This window comes from Oryctolagus cuniculus, chromosome 10 (assembly GCF_964237555.1).
Source record: "Oryctolagus cuniculus chromosome 10, mOryCun1.1, whole genome shotgun sequence".
NCBI classification, from domain to species: domain Eukaryota; kingdom Metazoa; phylum Chordata; class Mammalia; order Lagomorpha; family Leporidae; genus Oryctolagus; species Oryctolagus cuniculus.
Window position 1 is genome coordinate 70,171,649 of NC_091441.1, and position 23,666 is coordinate 70,195,314.

The 23,666-nt window shown below is 51.1% G+C and overlaps 1 protein-coding gene across 1 annotated transcript in view; it reads left to right on the forward strand.

Moving 5' to 3' along the window:
* LOC127492483 (translation initiation factor IF-2) overlaps positions 1–23,666 on the forward strand; it is a 178,499-nt gene that overhangs the window by 58,628 nt on the left and 96,205 nt on the right. The window contains exons 4-5 of the mRNA XM_070049820.1: positions 6,971–7,057; positions 8,839–8,937. Coding sequence (XP_069905921.1) covers positions 6,971–7,057; positions 8,839–8,937 — 186 coding nt within the window. The remainder of the gene's footprint in view (positions 1–6,970; positions 7,058–8,838; positions 8,938–23,666) is intronic.

A 23,666-nucleotide genomic window follows, 5' to 3' on the forward strand; every position in this document is an offset into this window, starting at 1 on the left:
TTCTCCTAGTACCAGGGATTCGGCACACAGAAATGCAGCTCTCTGCAGAGTGCTGTGTCTGTATTAATGTTAAATATTAATAGGGGGTCAATAAAACAAACATAATTTTTTGTCTTTGGGTTATGAAAACAAGTCTTGAGATTTTGTTATTACAGCACAGACTTATTTTTCTTTGTCCTGTTTTCCTAATAAGTTTTAGGTTTTTAGAGAAATGACAATTTATTTTCATTTTCTTTTATGTTTTTAAAAAGCCAATTATTTCTTTATTTAAGAGGTGGGGTAAAAGAAAAAGGGAGACAGAGAGAGAAAGTGGGAGAGAGGGAGAGAGAGAGAGTGGGGGGGGAGAGAGAACGCGAGTGAGCACTCCCATTGGCTGGTTCGCTCCTCAAATGCCCACAGTGGTCAGGCTGGGGTGTGACTGAAGCTAGGAGTTGGGAACACAATCCAGATCTCTCTGTGGGTGTCAGGTTTATTTGGACCATTGCTGCTGCCTCCTAGTGACTGCATTGGCAGGAAGTTGGGGTCAGAAGCTAGAGTTGGGATTCCATTGTGGGATGCATACATATTAACTGCAGGGCTAACCACCCACTCCCTGTTTTATTTTCTAATAGTACTTGCTGGAAAGTTAGGGACATAATGAGTTTTCTGGAACCTTGCTGCTCTGCCGGTCTGCAACCGAGTTGTCTCAGTGCCTGAGACGTCCCTGTTGTGGCCTGTCACTGTGGCACAGTGTCCATGTTCATCTCTGTCCATGGGGATCTGGGTCTTCAAGAAGTCTGCCTGTGGGGCTGGTGCTGTGACATAGCGGGTACAGCAGTGCTGGCATCCTATATGGGCACTGGATTGACTCCCAGAGGCTCCACTTCCGCTCCAGCTCTCTACAATGCCTGGGAAAGCAGTGGAAGACAGCCCAAGGCCTTGGTCCCCTGTACCCACATGGGAGACCTAGAGGAAGTTCCAGGCTCCTGGCTTCGTATTGGCCCAGCCCCCCTCACTACAGCCATTTAGGGAGTGAACCAGCAGACAGAAGATTCTCTCTGCCTGTGCCCCGCGAACTCTGCCTTTCAAATAAATAAATAAATCTTTTAGAAAATAATAATAACAAAAAAGAAGTCTGCTTGTGGGTGAAGGACTTGCAGCTTTTCTCAAATGGAATAATAAAGTCTGAGTTTGGAGAAGCTCTGATAGATAGATACCTTTGGTTTCATGGTCATTCCCATGACCAAAGCATATTCAGTTTTGATAGCAGCCGGCAAAAACGGAACCATTTCACTGTTGCTTCTGCTTTGTAGAGGCCCCTTCGTTTCTATTTTGGGATAAGAAAACTCGAACTAAGCCAGACACCCAGCAGACGGAGTCTGGCTGCGGATCTCTCTCGCTCCTCCCGGCTGAGCTCGTGTCTGCCGGGCACTGCCTGGTGCCGCCCTATCTGGTTGGCAGGGCATTGGTGAAATGTTGCAGCGGCTTTGTTCGTACTGCACCTTTTTTTATTTTTTTTTTTATTTTTTTTTTATTTTTGACAGGCAGAGTGGACAGTGAGAGAGAGAGACAGAGAGAGAAAGGTCTTCCTTTGCCGTTGGTTCACCCTCCAATGGCCGCCGCGGCTGGCACACCGCACTGATCCGATGGCAGGAGCCAGGATCCAGGTGCTTTTCCTGGTCTCCCATGGGGTGCAGGGCCCAAGCACCTGGGCCATCCTCCACTGCACTCCCTGGCCATAGCAGAGAGCTGGCCTGGAAGAGGGGCAACCGGGACAGAATCCGGCACCCCGACCGGGACTAGAACCCGGTGTGCCGGCGCCGCAAGGTGGAGGATTAGCCTATTGAGCCATGGCGCCGGCCTCGTACTGCACCTTTGTGTGGTCACCCCACCGGGGTGGCCGTGGGCGGGGGCACGTACTGTGGCCCTCATGTGGGGAGATGGCTGGCCGTGCTTCCTGCTCTTCTGTGGCTCGGGCCGCCCTGACCCTCTGCTCTGCCCCGCAGCCCAGCTCAGTGAGTGTGAGAGCAGCTTCCTGGAGCTGAGGAGGTGTGGGTCCTAGAAAAGACAATGCTCCGTGCTTCCTATCTCTCGGCAGTCCATCTCCTCTGGGAGAGAATGGCCCCTGAGAGATAGGGACCCAATTGTGCTGCATCAGCCCATGAAGATGTCATAGAATCACCATGTGGCATTGACGGGTTGGATGAATAAGTGAACACACACAGGAGGTCCATGAAATGCATACCAAAGTGGGCCTGATGGATGGATTCCAGTGCATCCCTGCGCCTGGGGTGGGGGTGCAGGCCCATCTCCAGTATTCCCGGAAGAATAGCATCAAGCCAGACGGTGTTGGGAAAGATGCCTCTGTTTGCTGTTTCTTCCCCATAATCTCTGTAACACTGAACCTCACAGAGACTATTGTGTGTACTCCCCTCACCTAGGTGATAATTTTCATAAAATGGTGCTCTCTTCCTGTCTCTAGGCTGCCTTGTGTTTATTCGTTCTTAGGAGTTATTTATTAATTTGAAAGGCAGAGTGACAGTGAGAGAGACAACAGAATCTTCTATCTGCTGGTTCACTCCCCCACATGCCTGCAATAACCTGGGGCTGGGCCAGACCAAAGCTGGGAGCCTGGAACACCACAGGGTGGCAGAGACTTGAGTACTTGAGCCATCTTCTGCTGCTTCCCAGGTACTTCAGCAGGAAGCTGGATTGGAAGTGGAACAACTGGGACACAAACTCCCACTCCAGCATAGGATGCACATCTGAGGGGTGACTCACCTGCTGTGCCATAGTGTCTGCCCCTTCCTGGTGTTTGAAATGGGCCCATTTTCCAGACACCCTGTTCCAGAGAAAGGAAGGATGCCTGTGACCATGGTACTCTTTTCACCTTGGTCCCAGACACATTTTGTGTTTACCTGGGGTGTGAGAATGTTGTGGATATGGAGCAGGTGCACCTTGCTCCCCTTGGTCGCCGTTTGTCTCCTGCCACTCGTGCCTCCCTGTCCTGGGGCAAGGGCCATCGTTGCCCCGTGCTCCTTCTCAGGAACGCTGCCTGCTGCCTGCTCTCCTTCTTGCTGTGCCCTGCAGGAGCTCTGGGCTCCTAGATGCATCAGGAGTGTGTCATTCCGGAGATGGTTTGGGCTGTGTGCAGCCGCCAGCGCCCTGGAACTCTATCATCATTTTGGAAAGCCACGTGTGGCTTCCTCAGACCAGTCGCGCCATGATGTATGGGGCATGAGGGATTCAGGATTCAGGCAGCACCTCCTGGGAGTGTCTGTGCTGATTCACTCTCTTCCGTGCCTTTCTCTGGAGTGAACTGTTCTTCCAAAGGCTTCATTTCTTTTGTGCAGGCCCAGGATTCACAGGCAGACAGACTTTGTGCGAAGCACAGGGCTTTGTGTGGGGCTTGTGTTTTGTGAGCTTATGGAAAAGGCATGCACTTGCTGGAGCCGGGGGAGGGGGAGCTGCTGGGGGTGGTGGTGTCAGGTCTGCCACCTGGGGCCAATTATCCCTCCCCTGCCCGCTTCTTCCTCTGCACGAGGCCCCCTGCCAGGTCCCTGCTGGCCCCTAGGGAAAGGCTTCCAAGCTGAGGGGCCTTGGCTATTTTCACAGCTAGAGATGGGCTCAGGAGAGCTGCGATTCTGCTGGGAAGAAGGGCCGAGTTTGTTGAAATTCTGTGCCTTGTGTCGTGGAACTGCTGTTTTTAGTTTTTCTTGGCTGCGGTGTGAGACTCCTGCTGCCGGAGAGGCTGAGCAGAAGGGGATAAACCTTGGCGATGACGCTCACGTTCCCTGAGTGATTTATGAAGGAGCGAGAATCTGTAATAAATTCCTGAATATAGAATTCAGGGGAGCATGACAGGTTTCTGTAATGAATGAAGTTTTCATTTTGGACCCTTAAGTAATTGAACTGAGTTGAATATTTTAAAATATCCCTGTTATTAAAGCCAGTTCTTTCAAAATCTAAAATAGACACAACATTAGTCACAATATTCTTTGTAATAAAAACAATAATGTATCTCCTAACAGCAGCAGGAGAGGAATTCAACTTTTATTTTAAGCTAAAACCCTTGCCTAAAAGAATTAAAAATGATTATGTTAAAAATAAAAAAATCCTAAAGAACATAGGGAAATAGGTTGTACTGAGAGTTGGATTAGCATTTTGTTTTAGAGTTTTTTCATTTTGGTTGAGAATGAAACATTTATTGATCTGACTGGAAAGTTAGGACCGAATCACCAGTTCTTCCTTGGGAAACTTTCTCAGGGAATTTTTCGGTTTTGACTTTGAGCTGTGAGGCGGTGCAGGGGCCGGGGAACAGCACGGATATTTGGCTACAGTGGTAGTTACTGAGCAGCGTTTCCCAGCTCCTGACTCAAGTTCACGGGTTCTGGAGAAATGTGCATTCATGATTCGGGAGCAGAGCATGAGGCTGTTTGTCCACCTGTTTTGAAATTAATTTTGAACCTCTGAGCTCTGCTTTGAAGGCGTGAATAAATTCAGTTGCTGTGGCCTTCCTGCCATAACCAGACAGTGACAGACCCGAGATCTTTCAGTTTGGCTTAGGAAATTGCTCCCCCAACCCTGCATGCCACACAGCCCTGCAGAGTGTCCAGACGCCAGGGTGATGGCGAGGCGGTTCTCTACCCACAACAAGCTCATTGTTGACGAGGAGAAATGAATTTTCACTTCTGGTGGGTGAGGCAGGGAAGGGCTGTTCTGTTGGACCATCAGTGCATGCACCGAATATGTCCATGTATATCTTCTATCTCCCATATTTATTTATTACTAGTAAATTAAGTGTATTTGTTTTCTGTTACCACATCACAAATGATCATACACTTAGTCGCTTAAAACCACACCTTTTTTTTAAAAAAAAATTTATTTATTTGAAAGGAAGAGTTACAGGGAGGCAGAGGCAGAGAGAGAAAGGTCTTTTATCCGTGGGTTCACTCCCTAAATGGGCGCAGTGGGTAGGGCTGGGCTGATCTGAAGCAAGGTCTTCTTCCAGGTCTCCCACGTGGGTGCAGGGGCCAAAACACTTGGGCCATCTTGCTATCTTCTGCTGCTTTCCCAAGTCATAGCAGGGAGCTGGATTGGAAGTGGGGCACCTGGGTCTTGAACCAGTGCCCATATGCGATGTTGGCACTGCAGGCAGCAGCTTTACCCGCTACACCACGGCACTGGCCTCAACACCCATTTTCCCCCCCTAAAGAAACCTTTTATTTAAGGAATACAGACTTCATGCATTTCAAAAGTACACCTTTAGGAACACAGTGATTCGTCCCACCATACCCACCCTCCCAGCCCACTCTCCCACCCCTCCTCCTCCTCCCTCTCCCTTTCCCATTTTCTAATCTCACAGTTTCTGGCTCTCAGGGCTGTGGTGGAGGCACTGGCTTGGCTGTGTTCTCCCTGGAGGTCCGAGTGGGAAGGAGTCTGCCTTCAGGCTCATACTAGTTCTAGACAGACTTCGTTTGCTTCTAGCTGTAAGACAGATGTCCCTGTTTCCTTGCCCGCTGTCAGCCGAGTACTGACCTCAGCTACTGGAGCCCCCGTGGACCCTGGCTGTGTGGCCCCCCTCCCATGGGCTGGGCCAGAAGCCGGCAGCTCACTTCTTTAGAGCCACTATGGGAGCCCCTCGCCGACTAGCCGCAGATACGGAATTGTACACAGCAAGGCCTGAGCCAGGCGGTGGCCACTTTTGCCCTACTCTGTGGGTTGGCAGCAAGTCTCGGGTCCTGCCTGCACTTGAGGGTGTGATGGGTCATGCCTACTGGGTGATGCTTCTGGTTATTGCACTGACTTGTGTTCCCTGAGAGATCTGAACGTTTGAGTCCCTGGAAGACTGATGAGAACTATCCTGGTTGAGGAATCCAGACTAAGATCTAGAAAATCAGAAGTGCATTGTTTTCTTCTCTTAGTAGATAGAAAACAGGAAAAAGATGTCCGTGGAGCCACGATACTGATAGAAAGGAGTTGGGTGAAAACGGTCGGGTGCGTGGCTCATGGGGTTTGGGGTGGACGTCCATAGGAATCTCACCGGGTCCCCTCGCCGGATGTGGTTATTTCGCATCCTGGTGTGTTGGCGTTGGCTGGTGGTTCAGGAGTGACATATGGCAGGAACGTGCCTTGAGGAGCATGTCTCCTGGAGTGCATGAGCTAGACAGATGGTGGCTCATTCAACCTTGGGCACGAGCGTGTCCTCCACACCGGCGGTCTGGGTATCAGAGGCAGAGCAGTCAGCTGCTGAGGCCTGGCCTGGCCCCACCTGGGAGGCTGTGGCGCGCATAGAGTGTATGCTAAGTTGGGTTGAGGATGCTGGCGGCAAGTGGTGGGCACTGCACAAAGTCTGGAGCACCAAAGCGAGGGATGCCCCCGCAGAGTAGAGGCCACACAGGGTCACGCACACGACCCTCCTGGCAGGCCCTCTGCTATTGTAGGGATTGCTGCTCCCACCAGATGCATTTTGGGAGAGGAAGCAGGTGCAGCAGGGCCTGTCTCCCTGCAGGTAAAGATTGGATGGCTCCGCCTGCTGTGTTGTCTCAGAGCATTTGCATTGTTAAGAAAATGGCCTTTTCACAGACTGACTTGGGACGTCTGAATTAGCAAGAACAAGGTACCCACTCCACAAGGACGCTGTCCATTGGGTGTCCGTGGCCTCTCGCTGCAGGAAAGATGCATGTCTTTGGGGGAACGAGTGCGTGTCCTCTGACTGAAACGAGCACTCCATGGGGCCCTGTGGCTGCCAGCCGCCGGGAGGGGGATCTTGTCCCAGTTTAGTCACATCCCTTACCCCAGATTTTTTGCTATAATTATTCACTCGTCATTCCCTTTATTACTTGACGCCTATCTTTCTATTTTTATTTTATTCATCTTGATATTTGTGCCTTTTACTGGGACAGCCCTCAAATATATTTTTTGAAACTTAGGGAGGGTTGCTAATGCATTCAGGTAAACTGAAATCCCTTTTCTCTTCCTTTCCGGGCAGCTCCAGCTCCACGCTTGCGACCTCGGACCTCTCTGTCCCGTCGGGCGGATTTCAAGCTCTGACATCAGTCTTCCGGCCCTTTGAACGGTGAGTGGCGTCTGTGCCTCTCGGCTCCTCACTGCGCGCGCCTGTCCGGGAGAGGTCGCCTCCTGGTTGGCTGCGTCCGCGTTTGGCGCTCTCGCGCCTTTGTGCGCAAGTTTCCTTCTGCGGGAGGCTGAAGTGTACGTGGCGGAGGCTGAAGTGTACGTGGCTGAGGCTGTGGGTGTGTGGAGCTTAGCTGGCTAAGCCGTGCGTTCTGGTCACCTCCGGAGCCCACCGCAGGGTCAGCCCTAGGTCTGGGAGGGGTCCCGGAGAATCCTCCCGGCCCCCGCGCGTCCACCGTCCACTTTCCACATGAGGCACACCCCTTCCCCTCGCCAGGCCTCTGTTTGGTAACTCTTAAGTGATTTTGGTGATTCCTGACCTGCCTGATTAATTGTCAGGCTTCATTTGGTGTCAGGGAACGTCCAATTACAGAAATACACGAGAAGCTTCCAGAAGATAAGACATGCTATCAAGCATAAGATAGAAACTTTTTATAAATTGTTAACACGCCAGGTGGTATGACTCACGGTATGGCAACTCTCTGACTAGAATGTGAGCTTTATTAGTTTTATTCCCTCCTGTCACCCCTCCCCCACCTTCTAGAACAATCTGGCCGTGTCAAAGGAATTTCAGTTAAATTTTTGTCAAATGAAGTGAATTGATGAAGATCCCCCCTGGAGACCCTCAGGGCATAAGCAGGCCTTTCTTTTGTGGTTGCTGTTGGGGTGAGATGAGGCAGTTAGAGAAACATGGACAATTTAATGTGCATTTGCACACAGATCCTTGCAATTTAAAAAATTGTTGATTTATTTTTACTTATTTGAAAGGCAGAGAGGCAGAGACAGATAGAGATCTTCCATTTACTGGTCTACTCCCCAAATGCCCACAACAGCTGGGGCTGGGCCAGGCTGAAGCCAGGAGTCTGGAACTTCATCTAGATCTCTCAGATGGGTGGCAACGGACCCGGGTACTTGCACTGTCACTGCTGCCTCCCAGGGTGCACGTTAGCAGCAAGCTCATGAGAAGCAGAGCTAGGTCTTGAATTCAGACACTTCGAAATGGGGGGTGGGCATCCCCAGTGCTGTGCTCACCACTGCACCCAACACCCTCCCCAAACAGACCACATTCCGGGTCAGTGCTGGGTGCAGCTCCTCTGAATGGCTGAGCTGAGGTAGCCCCCGTTGTGTTTCACTCCTGAGTGGATTTCACTGTTGTGGGTCTGAAAAGTCGGAGTCTGTTTGATTGGTGTTCATGGGGCGTGTGGGATGATTTCACAGCAGTGTGCCTCACAGACGCTCAGTGAGCTGATAAGATACTCCTTGTTCATGGGATCCCCATGAGACTGGCAGAGCAGCCTGATGTTTGAGAATCCCGTATCGTGGCTGGCTTGGGTGTGGATGAACTGCAGTGTTTTTCATCCCTGGTTTGGCGCAGCCGCGGTGAGCACGGAGTGGGAGGCAGCCGCGCATCTCCACCGGGGCGGGTGAAGGTGGAGGGCAGTTGGTTTTCTCTGCCTCGCCTCTTGTGCAGTCCCCATTGAATTTACTCAGCCAAACCTAAAGTTGTCTCCAAGTGGAATGTTTTACTGAGTAGCTGAACATACCAGTGCACTCTGCCCCCGAGGATCCTGGGACTTGGTTTTCAAAACTTTGGGAAAAGCAAAAGTACTTCTTGCAAATTATATAAGTACCTGATCTCCCCCTCTTCTACAGCGTTGCCTCATTCTGTCAGCTATTTAAAGCAGCTTTTCAAACTTGGTAATGGAAAACTTTTCTTGACTGCAGTACTGTGTGTGGATGTAAAATTAACCACAAAGCTGCAACGCTCCTGCCGAACTTCCCCGTATCTGCAGGAAGGACCACGTGCCGCCTGGAGCATCACGGGTAATTTTCAGGCACAGACTTGGATCCTGAGGTGTTGCAAGAACTTTCGCACCTCTAAAATAGGCTGTGACAGCTGAGGGTCCTGGAATGTGTATTTGCTGTGTTCCTTGTAAAATTCTGTCCCTTAAACAGCTTGCAGCTGGACTGTGAGACATTCCTAAGTGCTGATAGAATGGACAGGTGGCATTACCTCGCTTCTCTGTCGGCTTGCCTGGGAAAGGCCTCGGGCATTCACCACACAGCGTGCCTGTTTCTTTATGGCACATTTATTTGGGCTTGTTTCTAAAATGAGGTTGGGTCTCTATATTTAGGGTTTTTCTTTTTTCTTTTTATAAGATTTATTTATTTTATTCAAAAGTTTGCATGACAGAAAGAGAGACAGAGAGGCAGAGACAGAGGTAGAAATATCTTCGGTCTGCTGATTCACTCCCCAGATGCCCACAATGGCTAAAGCTAGGGCCAGGCTGGAGCCAGGAGGCAGGGACTCCACCTGGGGCTCTCATGTGGGTGGCAGGAAACCAGGTACTTGAGCCATCATCATCTGCTTCCTCCCACGTGGTTTAGCAGGAAACTGGATCATAGGTGCAGAGTAGCCAGGACTGGAGCCAGCCCTCTGACATGGGATGCAGACCTCACAAGCAGTTACAACAAAAACCCCTCCACCCCCCATATGATCAGGTTGTGGCTGCATGTGTGTTTAGATTTTAAGATGTGCCCCCCCTCCTTTAAAAAAAGATTTATTTATTTTGAAAGGCAGAGATATATCTATCTGTGTGTATGTGTGTGTGAGAGAGAGACACCAGAAGCCTGGAACTCCCTCTGGGTTTCTCAAGTGGGTGACAGGGGCCCAAGTACTAGGGCTAAGTACTAGGGCCATCATCTGCTGCCTTCCCAGGCACATTAACAGGAAGCTGCATTGGAAGTGGAGCAGCCGGGAATCGAACCAGTGCTCCGATATGGGATGCCAGTATCACCCACTGCACGACATCACCTGCCCTGGCACAGCCCCTTCCCTGTACTGTGTCTGTCTGTAAGGTGCAGCCAGAAGACACAGATTTTGCCCAGTTCTTCCCCTGCCCCTTGGTCTGTTACCCTCTCTGAGTCTCAGCTTTCCTCCTTTGTAAATGGGGTACTGAGTTTCCTGTGGAATCATCAGAAGGTGCCTGATTCACCGCTGGAGGCCCAGCAGGTGCTGTGGGATGGAGGGAAGACTTTGAGAACTGTCTGGTGCAGTGGCCAGAGGGCCCTCAGGCTGAGGTGTGGCAGCTGGTAGGGAAGAATCCCCCCCACACTTTGGGTCTCCTTCAACGCCCTTAGGGGGCTGGAGTAGATGGTGCAGGCCGAGGTGTTGTTGAGTTTTCTGCTGAGTATGTATTTAGATTGGGCCTCCTCTCCGGTTCTGAAGGCACAGCCCCTTTGCTGTACCATGCTGTGCCCTTTGTCCCTTCATGTGAGACCTGGAGTCCCAGTGGAGAGTGCTCTGTAATGAAAATGTAGCCTAGACAGAGAGTGGTCTTCATCCGCTGTTTCACTCCCCCCATTAGCTGCAATGGCTGGAGCTGCGCCAATCCGAAGCTAGGAGCCAGGAACTTCTTCCAGGTCTCCCACGTGGGTGCAGGGGCCCAAGCTCTTGAACCATCTTCTACTGCTTTCCCAGGCCACAGCATAGAGCTGGAGTGGAAGAGGAAGAGCTGGGACACAAACCGGCACCCACTTGGGATGCCAGCGCCACAGGTGGAGGGTTAGCCCACCATGCCACAGAACTGGCCCCAGTCATGTTCTTTTTCCCTGATGTGTATACAAAGGTACAGTAAGAGAGATTAAATCATGAAAATGTGATCAGACCAGAGCAGTCGGAGCTGTGCTTTAAGTGACATCTTGTACCTGGGGTTCCTTGACTTGCAGGAGAATGTAAACTCCACCTTAATGTTAAGATGCAGGAGCAGCTGTGTGGTGGCGGGCGGAGCCCCTGCCAGCCATCTAGGTTGTCATCAGGGATGACAAGGCCGCCGGTGCTGGGAGTCCAGGGAGAGCCTGTAGGTGTGTTGGTTCAGGGGTTCCCTGGGTTCCTGAGCTTTTTGGGCTACAGTCAGATGCTCCTCTTCTCCTCTCCCTGCCTCCCTCCTGCCTGACCCGTGTCTGTGTTGTGTCCGGGGACTCAGCTCCCGAGCTGCATCTCACCACTTCCCCGCAAGCTTCCACTCCAAGATGGAGAAAAGACAGAAACAGAGCAAGGGTGTGCAGGGTGCTGTGTGAGCAGGCGTCCAGGCTGCGACAGAAACAACCTGCTATACAGATAAAGCCAGCAGGTGGGAACTCTCAGAGACTGGGGGGGAGCGTCTTCGACCCGGGGGCCTGGGGCCAGGGGAGTTTTCTCAGCGGGCGTCTTGGGTTCCGTCCTCTGTCGCGAGGTTCCGTTGCATTCCCGCGACGTGGATGAGCACCTTTGCATTTTGTCTTAAACTGAAGCGTGCTAGCAGTGTTGTCAGTCGGTGCCTAGCACAGTATTGTCAAACTGCTAAAAAGCCAGCGAATTTTCCACCTAAAAAATCTTGTGGGGGAGGCTTGGGTGGAGGTGTAGGGAGAATAGTATAAAAATAACCCTTTCAGAGATTCTGGGTTGCTCGGCAGTGTGTGTGTGTGTGTGTGTGTGTGTGTGTGTGTGTTTTTCCATGGTGCGGGAGGTTGGAAATAGCATTGCTTTTTATGGGATTCGCAGCAGCAGCTTGGGAGTTTGGCTCGCTCAGCTTGGTCTCTTTCTGTGGGTGAGGCGAGGTTTGCAGTGCTGTGTGGCACCTCCTCGGCCCCCACTCGGTGTCGCCCGATGCACAGCCCTTGAGCATAAAACGCGCTCTGCGAAGGTCAGGGTGTTGTGATGACCTCGCCTGTGGCCCCTGATGCCAGTTGTGATGTCCGACGTCCATCTCAGTGGTCCCGGACTCCGGAAAGTCACTTTCATGACTCTGGGAGGGCGGGCGCTGGGAGGGGCGGCTGGCAGAGACCCGGGATCCCCTCCCTCCTTGAGTCCTCCTGTGAGCCTGGTGCTTGGGGCACCCTTTCAAAAGGAGTCCTTGCAGATTCTTGGAGTTTGTCCAGTTACATAATGCTCACAAATAGGAGGCAGGTCGCCAAGAAGGTTTTCTCAAATCCCACACGGAAAGGCAGGGGTCAGGCATGGGGACTGGGATTTGTGAGCCTCCAGGGCTTGTGAAGTTTTGCCTGTTCCTGGGGGAGAATGTCGGCTCTGATGGGATTCTCTGTGAGGTTTTGACCTCCCAAAAGGTTAAGAGCACCGGCAGTACAGCACGAGGTGTGAAGCGCGTTTGACTTGGATTGACTTGGAGAAATCATTTTTAGTGATCGCCAGACTGGAAGTGTCAGGAGCGTGCAGGAGCAGGGGGAGGGGAGGAACTCAGCAATAAACAGGGCAACCTAACAACACAAAAAGGGGCCTGGAGGGGGGCTGCTGCACCTTTTTTTTTTTTTGGTGAGCTTCCTTGAACTTCATACAACATACGTTGTGGCAGGTGCGATTCTGCTGAAGGCTGCTTGGTGACGCTTGGTTAACTTGGCAGGCCCAGGGCTGGGCAGAGGTGCTCAGAGCTGGCCAGACATGTACGGGTATCTGGGGTGCATCTGGGCCCAGCCTGACAATTGGTACACGGTTGCCTGCTTCTTTTCCTAGGTCTGGTTTTCCTCCAGGAAAGTCAAGGTAGTGTACTTGTCCTGGAGACTGGGGATTTGGCTTTCACGGCCCACTGCAGGATTGGGGGCTGCTCCAGGGCCTTCAGTCTGACCAGGCCGGTCACGTTTGGGAGGTGGAATTGCTGACCATGTTTATGGATAACTTACAACTCCACAGTATTGTAGCTGCCTGGTAATCATGTTGGAGGTGCTTTGGGCAGGTCAGGAGTGGTACTGGCCCTGCATGGGCCATGAAGTCCATGTTGGAACAGATTTTCCTTTTTCTGTTGAGTCTACAAATGGAGCCCAAGAAAGCCGTGCTGCTGCCTCCTGGTCTTCCGGAGCGCAGAGCCGAGACCGTCCTTTGGAGATGGGGCGTTGGGTGGGGAGGACTTGGCCTCCGTGCTCTGCAGCTGAAGTCTGCATTTCCTTGTCAGGAGTTCCAAAGCTGCGACCTGTTCCGCAGGTGTGAACGTGTGACCTGTGCATTACGTTCCAAGGACAGTGCTGTGGTAGGCTTTACTTCTAGACATCTGTGGAGCAGCACTGACCCAGTGCAATGATGGGGCAAGGAGGCCCCTGTGCCTGTGGAATCAGTCTGGACACGGGGACACCTGCCCCCTCACCTACTGGGTACTCCTGCAATAACAAAATGTGCTGATATTCTTGAGTTGCTTGAGAAAAAAAATGTTTTAAGTGGGTTTGTGAAGTAGTTCTTGGTGCTTGGATGCACGGGTGCTTGTGAGCCATCATTAAAGGAACTTGTCACCACTTAGTATTGTGGCACTTAAGTCAGTTTTTTGATCTTTGATTGTCAGACTTCTGTCCCTCTTTTCCCCCATAACATTGTAGTAAAATATACACAGCACAAATAAACAGGAAGCCCTGTGTCTTGCTGGTGGAAATGTAAAGTGGTTCACCTGCTAAGGAAAACAGTATGAGGGCCAGGCGAAGCCTTCTACTTGTGGCACTGGTATCCCCTTTGAACACTGGTTCGTGTCCCGACTGTCCCTTTTCCAATCCAGCTCTCTGTTTGTGGCTTGGGAAAACAGTGGAGGGTGGCCCAGGTGCTTGGGCCCCTGCACCCATGTTGGGGACCTGGAGGGAGATCCTGGCTCCTGGCTTCTGATCAGCCCAGCTCTGGCCGTTGCAGCCATTTCGGGAGTGAACCAGTAGATGGAAAACCTCTCTCTCTTTCTCTCTCTCTCTCTCTCTCTCTCTCTCTCTCTGTGTATGTGTCTGTAGCTCTGCCTCTCAAATAAATAAATAAAACATTTAAAAAAGGGAGAAAACAGTGTGGCCTAGCCATTTTACAGGGTGTAGTTCTGTTGCGTTGAGTACATTCACATGTTGTACATCCATCACTACCTCCCGCCTCCAGAACTTTTCATTTTGCAACACTTCAGTTCAAAGCTCTGAACCCTTTGCATCCTGACTCCTCATGTGCCCTGCTTCCAGCCCCCAGTTGCCCTGGGCAACCACCATTCTGTGTTCTGTGTCCATGAACTTGAGCACAGTACCTCATCTATGTGGAACCGTGCACTGTGTGTCTTCTGTCAGTTAGTTAACTTAGCCTGATGTCTTGAAGGTTCATCTACGCTGCAGCTTCTGTCAGAGTCCTGCCTTCCCAAGGCTGAGTAACATTCAGTGTAGACAGTACAGTGTTTTATTTATCCATTTGGCCTCCCTTGGAGACTTGCGTTGCCTTTGCCCTTGGACTGTTGGGAACAATGCTGACATGGACCTGCGTGTCCAGGTGACTCTTGGAGTCCTTGCTTTCAAATGTTTTGGGACTCTGTCCAATTAGACACAGTTAGGAATCCAGAATAAAGGTGCTTGTGTTAGTGAACTTTCCATTGCTTGGACTAAAATACCCAGGAGGAGCAACTCAGGAGGGGAGGGGCTTATTTTGATTTACAGTTTGGAAGTTTGCAGTCCAAGATTGGATGGTTCCATTGGTTCAGGCATCTGGTGAGGCTGGAGGGTGGTGGAGGGGTGAGCACATGGGGACCAAGGGAGCAGAGAGGCATCTACCCTGCGAGAGTCCACCATGGGCCGTGCCTTACAACCCAATCCAACAGTCACTTCTCAAAGATCCCACCCTCACACGCTATCCTTGGGTCAAGTCTCCACCGTGTCCATCAACTGTTAATCCATTGACCATTCATTAATTTTGGGGTTTAAATGTCTAGATGAGTTTGGGCAGCCAAATCCTATTCAAACCATAGCAACGATCTACTTGAAACTGCAAGAATAGAATTGAGGGCTACACAGAGTTGTGGAGATAGTAAGTGGTTGCAGGGGCTGGCATAAACATTAGTATGCAACCTTTGCACGTGTTTCTGAGTGAGGTGTTATTCTTCACTCAAGGCTCCTGGTGCGGCCTGGCATCCAGCTCGCAGAAGCAGCCCACGTGACCCACTGTCCTTCTTGTATTATCAGGGCTGTTGATGGCAGAGACTGTTAGGAAATGGGTAGATGGGAGATGTCCAGGTCGATCTCTTGTTTCCCCTGAAAACTGGAAGCATTTGTAACAGTACACTCTTCACAATAAGAGTACATTATTTGCGGTGAGAATTCTGCAGGTTTTCTCTGGAATGACTCCTGAGTCACCGGCTACAGGAAGATCTTTGTGTTATTTGCACTGTCAAACCACTGCATTGCCTTCTGGGAGCTGGGGCAGCTCGGACCCTTGCAGCTCTACCTGCCGTGTGTCTGTGCTCTATAGTGCACGCCCTGCCCCATCACATCAGGAAAGAAAAACAGCTTGTGAGAGGATGGAGAAGTCTTAATCCTTGGCTTAAACCTTCCCTTTCAGAAATATGTGAAGAAGCTTGTAATTAGTCACCCACACAGTGAGACTGTTGCTGGGGGGGGGGGGGGCGCAGGCAAACCGGAAGGGCTGCTGCAACCAGCTGTTTGTGATAAAAATTTATCTCCAGTGTGCAACTACAGAGGTCTGGCTGTGTGCTGGGCACTCTGCCAGGGGGCTTGGGCACCAAATGAAGGGGAAACAAGCTCTGCCTCATGTGGGGCACTAGTGGTCTGCTGGAGGAGACCGCAGGGATGTCCTTGCTCCTGGTCCATGGTGGCGGTGCCCAGTGCAGGGTGCTGAGGGGACCCAGACTGGAGACCCCTGTGTCTCCTGCCTTGGAGCGTTTGTGGTTCTGTTCCCAGAGGTGGTGACGCTTCAGCGATGATGGGCAGCAGCAGCACAGAGAGGCGGGCCCTGAGCAGGGCAGTGTCGGGTGAGCCAGGCTGAGGACTGCAGATGGGAGAGTGGGGGCGGGGAGAAAGTAGGTTCCAGAGGGACCTGTGCATGCACAGAGACGGGCAGGGGAGGAGGCGGAGCTCACACAGGGTTGAGACTCCCTGGAGTGACACAGCTGGAGGTCAGCTAGACAGTGGTCTGGGCCTGGGAGAGACCCTGACTACAGATGGCGACCTGGGCGGGGGGTCATCAGCACATGGCACTCACCCCAAGAATGTGGAACAAGCAAGAGAGCCGGCCTTCGGGAAAGCATGTGAAGTCTGCAGCTACCTGGGTGTGTCTTGTTCTTTTGTTTATCTTAACACAAGGATGACCTGTTGAGTTGTCAGTTTTCTGTACGTCTGTCATGATTTGCCAAAAAAACAAAAAGCACCCAACACCACAGTTGCTAAGCTTTTTAACATTTCTTCCCCCCTTGGTGCGCCCATTACCCAGAGTATTTCCTGTACCTGTGGCTGTTGCAGCTTACCTGCTTGTGTTCATTATATCAAGGCATAGAGACAACTCTCATGTTGAAGTCAACCTTCAACTTGATTGAGTTTGGCCAGTGAATCCCTGGTTTCAAAATCCACCCAACCTAATGCTTGTCTTCTTCCTATAGCCAGTTAGAAGCACTTTACAATTTGTAAAATTTATTTTTATTTATTATTTTTATTATTTTATTTTATTTTTTTGACAGGCAGAGTGGACAGTGAGAGAGAGAGAGAGACAGAGAGAAAGGTCTTCCTTTTCTGTTGATTCACCCCGCAATGGCCGCTGTGGCCAGCGCACCGCGCTGATCCGAAGCCAGGAGCCAGGTGCCTCCTCCTGGTCTCCCATGGGGTGCAGGGCCCAAGCACTTGGGCCATCCTCCACTGTACTCCTGGGCCACAGCAGAGAGCTGGACAGGAAGAAGAGCGACTGGGACAGAATCTGACGTCCCAACCGGGACTAGAACCTGAGGTGCCTGTGCCGCAGGTGGAGGATTAGCCTATTGAGCCATGGCGCCAGCCTTATTTATTATTTTTAAAAAGGATTTATTTATTTATTTGAAAGAGAGAAAAAGAGAAAGAGAAGGCTTCCATTCACTGGTTCACGCCTCAAATGGCCGCAGTGGCTGGAGCTGGGCTGATCTGCAGTCAGGAGCCTGGAGCTTCTTCCAGATCTCCCTTGTGGGTGCAGGGGCCCAAGCACCAGGGCCATCATCTACTACTTTCCCAGGTCATTAGCAGGGAGCTAGATGGGAAATGGAGCAGCTGGAACTCAAACTGACGCCCATATGGGATGCTGGTGCCTCAGGCAGTGGCCTTTCCCACTACACCACAGTGCTGGCCCCTCAGAATTTATTTTTATTTACTAGGGGTGGGTGGGGGGAATGCAGAGAGAGAGAAAGAGAAAGAAATAGCCCATCCTCTGGCTCACTCCCTAGATGCCTGGAATGGCTGAGCTAGGCTGTGCTGGGCTGGGCTGTGCCAGAGCTGGGAGCTGGGGAACTCAGTCTGGTTTCCCACATGAGCAGCAGGCACCCAGTCACTCAGAAGTACTTTTAAGAATTTCAGCCCATTTCCCAGGTATTTGCAAGAATCTCACCGTTGATGCTTTTAGGAACTAGGAACCCTCCAAAGCTTTCTAGTTCATCTCCCTCACAACTCCATTTCATTAAGGATTACTTTATTCCTGGGTCAAAACATAAGGATAAAATGGACTTATTTAATTCTGTATCTCTTGGGTTGGAGCTGCTGTGGACAAGTGGGAAGCGACCCGGTGCGTCACTCTGGAGGGGGTTTGGGGTGCGTCACTCTGGAGGGGGTTTGGGGTTTGTCACTCTGGAGGGGGTTCAGGGGTGCATCACTCTGGAGGGGGTTCAGGGGTGCGTCACTCTGGAGGGGGTTTGGGGTGCGTCACTCTGGAGAGGGTTTGGGGTGCGTCACTCTGGAGGGGTTTGGGGTGCATCACTCTGGAGGGGTTTGGGGGTGTGTCACTCTGGAGGGGGTTCAGGGGTGCGTCACTCTGGAGGGGGTTGGGGGTGCATCACTCTGGAGGGGGTTCAGGGGTGCGTCACTCTGGAGGGGGGTTGGGGTTTGTCACTCTGGAGGGGGTTCAGGGGTGTATCACTCTGGAGGGGGTTCAGGGGTGCGTCACTCTGGAGGGGTTTGGGGTGCATCACTCTGGAGGGGTTTGGGGTGCGTCACTCTGGAGGGGTTTGGGGTTTGTCACTCTGGAGGGGTTTGGGGTGCATCACTCTGGAGGGGGTTTGGGGTGCGTCACTCTGGAGGGGGTTCAGGGGTGCGTCACTCTGGAGGGGTTTGGGGTGTGTCACTCTGGAGGGGGTTTGGGGTGCGTCACTCTGGAGGGGGTTTGGGGTGCATCACTCTGGAGGGGGTTTGGGGTGCATCACTCTGGAGGGGGCTTGGGGTGCATCACTCTGGAGGGGTTTGGGGTGCATCACTCTGGAGGGGGCTTGGGGTGCATCACTCTGGAGGGGGTTTGGGGTGCATCACTCTGGAGGGGGTTTGGGGGTGCGTCACTCTGGAGGGGGTTTGGAGTGCGTCACTCTGGAGGGGTTTGGGGTGCATCACTCTGGAGGGGGTTCAGGGGTGCATCACTCTGGAGGGGGTTTGGGGTGCATCACTCTGGAGGGGGTTCAGGGATGTGTCACTCTGGAGTGGTTTGGGCGTGTGTCACTCTGGAGGGGGTTTGGAGTACATCACTCTGGAGGGGGTTCAGGGGTGTGTCACTCTGGAGGGGTTTGGGGGTGCATCACTCTGGAGGGGTTTGGGGGTGTGTCACTCTGGAGGGGGTTCAGGGATGCATCACTCTGGAGGGGGTTTGGGAGTGCGTCACTCTGGAGGGGGTTTGGAGTACATCACTCTGGAGGGGGTTCAGGGATGCATCACTCTGGAGGGGGTTTGGGGGTGTGTCACTCTGGAGGGGGTTTGGGGTGTGTCACTCTGGAGGGGGTTTGGGGTGCATCACTCTGGAGGGGGTTCAGGGGTGCATCACTCTGGAGGGGGTTTGGGGTGGTTGACTCTTGGCTCAGGTGCACCCACTGCATCCTGTCTCAGGCCCTGAGGCCCTGACCACAGTGGTGCAGCTCTCCCCTGCGGGTGCATACAGCCTTCTGCACCTCTGCCTGCCTGTAATGGAGAGTGCCTGACTCCTCATCACTGTTTACAGTTTCCCGTGGAACTTAATGTATGTGAGTAGAGAGGGAAACACTTATCATGAGGGGTGGAATTACTCCAAGTTAAAATCTGCTAATCAAATACTTATTTCAGGGAAACTGCTAGTAATTAATGTAAACTTCCTGCAATTGAGAATGATTAATGGAAAACCAGTTAAAGAAAAGCTGATGGGCTGGTGTTGTGGCCCAGAGGGTTAAATGGTTGCTTGTGATGCCAGCATTCCATATTGGAGTGCTGGTTCAAGTCCTGGCTCCTTTGCTTCTGATCCAGCTTCCTGCTAGTGTACCTAGGAAGGCATTGGAAGATGGCCCAAGTGCTCACGCCCTGCCACCCACATGAGAGAACTGGATGGAGTTTCTGGCTCCTGGCTTCAGCCTGGCCCAGACCTGGTTGTTGCAGATACTTGGAGAGTGAACCAGCAGATGGAAGATCTTGCTCACCCCCAGTCCTGCTGCTCTGCCTTTCAAATAAATAAATCTAAAAAACAAAACAAAATAAAACCGTACTGATAACATCGGTTCAAGACAGAGAAAGATGTTATAAACCTTATTTCAGAGCACGCAGAGATCAAGGCAAAATGTAGCTGCATAACTAGGTTTAGTGAACATGCAATAATTTGGGTTTTTCGAAAAGCTCATGTAGACTTAGAAGCCACCAGATATGTGACCAGGTACTATCTGTCATCTCCAAAGTGATCAGTCTATTCCGTGAAGAAAGTAGCATGGGAATAATTGTAATTATAAATTTGCAGTCCTTTCACATTTTGAACTGGGGATTTATTTCTGTAGCAATTCTAGTTGTGATCTGTGGGAGTTTTACAGTCATGCAGTTAATTGTAAGTGGAGGAAGGGCGTTTGGCTTAGTGGTTAAGATGCCCACGTCCCACATTTCAGGGCTTGGGTTCAAGCCCTGGCTCTGACTCCTGACTGCAGCTTCCTGCTCATGTGGACCCTGGCAGGCAGTGGTAACGGCTCCAGCAGCCATCCGTGTGGTGCACCTGGATTGAATTCCTGGCTCCTGGCTTTGGCCTGGCCCAGCCCTGCTGTTATGAAGATTTGGGGAATAAACTGGCTAATGAGAGCTCTCTCTTTCTGCTCCCCAAATAAATAAATAAAGAATACATAAAAGCAGAATATAACACAGAATAAAATGGACAGATACCCCACCCTCAATTTCAGATAAATAAAGTAATCTCTTGTAGCCACTTTCCATCAGCTTGGCCACAATTGATAAAGGTCTATTCCATATCTGTCTGGAGGATAGGGGTTTATTTAGAAACTGAGAGATTTATTTTCGCCCTCTGTATTAGAGTTGTTTAATGTTTGCAGCAAAGGAAAATCTAATTGATGATAAGACTGCATATAACGACGCTGGCTGTTTCCGCTCTGGCTGAAATAATACAATTCCACCAATCTAAAAAACAAGTCCATAAAGGCGTTAGCACAATATTGTGACTACGAATGAAAAGTACTTGAGAAGCCACTGCTACAAGGTGAATCAAGGGCTGTAATAACAATCCCAGGGACCTTGGCACTGCACTGCACCTTCTGCCGTCTGATGACACTGGCACCGCTTTAGGATTTACTGATACAACTGTCTCACTTAGGAGCATTTAAAACACCACCTAAAAAAATAAACAAGGATAGAACTTTGGCAGAAGAACTAAGACGCTGTGGAAACAGAGCAGCGTCCAAGCCTTTGGGCTTTTTGGCAGTTGGGGGGTTTTTGGAAATGGCAGTGGAGGCTCCCAAGGAACTGGGGCTCTGTTCCACTTTAACACCTCAGAGGGCTGCGCTCGTGGTATCGTCCACAGCACTGCCAGGGCCCCAACTCTTGACACCTGCGCGGTGGGTGCTCTGAGTAGGCACCGAGTGTGTGCCGTAGTCTCCCGAGTTCCGGAAGCAGAAGAGCCCCGTGCCGCAGAACTAAATCACGTGTCGTCATTTTTTCCTTTGTCTCCGTTGTATAGTTGGATAAACTGAGGGAATGAGAAATTACATGAGGCTTATAGCAGTATTTGTGATGAATCTTGGAAAGAATTAATGAGCATTGTAAATCCCAGGATGTTGAAATAATCAAGGGTTTATCAGTGTGTAAATATAAGTGGAGTTTGTATGAGATGGCCGGTTAATGGTCTAACTGTTTAACTTCAAGCCCTCTTCAGGAATGCCATCAGCTGAACCAAAAAAGCACTGATCTGTCTTTTGGAACCTTTAGTGGAGAAACCGTGAATAAGACTATGACGAAGAATCAGTAGTTGGCCACTGCAGTACTTGGCAGAGTAAAAGAGGAGTCACTGGTAGAATCATCTGGGGTCCTTCTGTCCTTGACTTAGAGAGCTCTGCTCAGCAGCAGAGCCAGCTGTGCCCAATCCCAGGTCCTTGAGAATGCCATGGAGAGCTGGGTGGATTGCAGGCGACCAGATGTCACCTCTTCCTTGCTGCACTTGGTGTTGGGCTTTCGAGGGAATGAAGACTCACGTTCTAGTACAGGCTCCCTCCTACCTCAGCAGTCACTGCGGCTCAGCCTTTCCCGTGAATGCTGGGGTCATGGGAGAGGGTCAGCAGCTTCTACGGGAACCAGAGGGAATTCGGGGTGTGTAGACCAGAACAACTGGCTCCCAGCCCTTCCCGTGCTCTGTTGTGTTTTTCTGCTGTGTGGGCAGACATGGTGGGCCAGGACATGGATATGGCTGCACTCCTGGGAAAGGCCTCGGTGCCCCTCCCTGAGCTTGCGAGGCCTGGATGGTTGGTGCCCCCTCACCTGGTCATCACAAACTGTGTGACTTGGTTTCCCTAAGATTCTCAGGGGTCTGTGACCCTTGGAGACAAAAAGGAGCTGTGTGGCCGGTGCCGCAGCTCACTAGGCTAATCCTCTGCCTTGTGGCGCCGGCACACTGGGTTCTAGTCCTGGTTGGAGCGCCGGATTCTGTCCCGGTTGCCCCTCTTCTAGGCCAGCTCTCTGCTATGGCCCAGGAGTGCAGTGGAGGATCGCCCAAGTGCTTGGGCCCTGCACCCCATGGGAGACCAGGAGAAGTACCTGGCTCCTGCCATCGGATCAGCGTGGTGCATCGGCCACAGCGCGCCGGCCGCGGCGGCCATTGGAGGGTGAACCAACGGCAAAGGAAGACCTTTCTCTCTGTCTCTCTCTCTCACTGTCTACTCTGCCTGTCAAAAAAAAAAAAAAAAAAAAAAAAAAAGCTGTGTATCCCTTCCTGTCCTTGGTTCTCCATAAAAACAGGTTAACCTTTTGGGTACCTAAGATGTTTAGCTTGCAGTGATTTAAGAATGTGTGGAACTTTCTCTTTGTTAACCTTGCTTTATTTCTAAGCATTCTCTGTCTTAATATAGTTAACTCACTCTGGGGTAGAACAATGCTGAAACCATTAGAACACCAAACCAGCTGATTTTTGTTTTGTCAAAAAGAATTCACAGCCATTTAAAAATTACTTATTTATTTATTTGAGAGACAGAGAGTGTTCCCATCTGCCGGTTCACTCCCCAAATGCCTGAAACTGAGGCTGGGCTGGGGCCAACACTGGGAGGTGGGAACTCAGTCAAAGCCTGAGGGTGGCAGGAACCCAATCCCTTGAGTTGTCACTGCTGCCTGCATCAGCAGGAAGCTGGAGTTAGGAGCTGCAGCCGGGAATCAAACCCAGGCCCTGTGATGGGAGAGGTGGGTGTCTTAACCATTAGGCTGCGTGCCTGCTCCCTGACAACTGTCTGACGTTTCCATTTCTTTTCTTTCTTCAGCTACCTATTTTTCTTTATTCATTCACTAAACAGATACTCTTAGAGAAAGAGGAGAAAGATATTTCTTTGTGTTAGGCTTTTTCCCCCACCTTATTCCTGTATCAGAATGTGCACGTTTCTTTTTTGATGAGAAGCAAAGTCAGGATATTTTGAAAGAGGTTTGCTCTCTGCTGTCAGTGTGATCTACTCCTTGCTGTGGCCAGCTGTAAAACATTTAGTGAGATAAAAAAAAAATCTAAGAAGTCAAACCCTGGATACAGTTAGAGCATACCAGAGAAGTAGAAAAGTCTTTAATCTACTAATTTAAATTACAGTTCAGGCCAGCATCATGGCACAGCAGGTTAAACTGCTGCCTGTGATGCTGGCATCCCATACGAGCAGCGGTTCAAGTCCTGGGTGCTCGGCTTCCCATCCGGCTCCCTGCTCATGCACCTGGGAAGGCAGCAGATGATGTCCCCAGTACTTAGGCCGCTGCCACCTACATGGCAGCCCTGGATGGAGTTCCTGGCTTCTGGCTTTGGCCTGGCCTGACCATTGCGACCCTTTGGGGAGCAAGCCAGCAAGGAAGATCTCTCTCTCTCTCTCTCTCTCTCTCTCTCTCTCTCTGTCTTTCCCTCTTTCTCTATAACTCTACCTTTCAAATAAACAAAAAATAAATCTTTAAAAGAAAATCACAGTTTTCTTGTCCCAAACCTTCACTTTGATGATCCTAGGCCTATAAAATCACGCGAGGATCCAGTCTGCCGGGCTGTCTTTGCCGGCTCATTGAGCAGAGCTGGGAGACCTTACTCTGTCCTTGGCTTCCTGAGAGAAAGGCAGCCCCAGGCAGGCCCCCATCCTGCCCTTAGGTTGTGACAC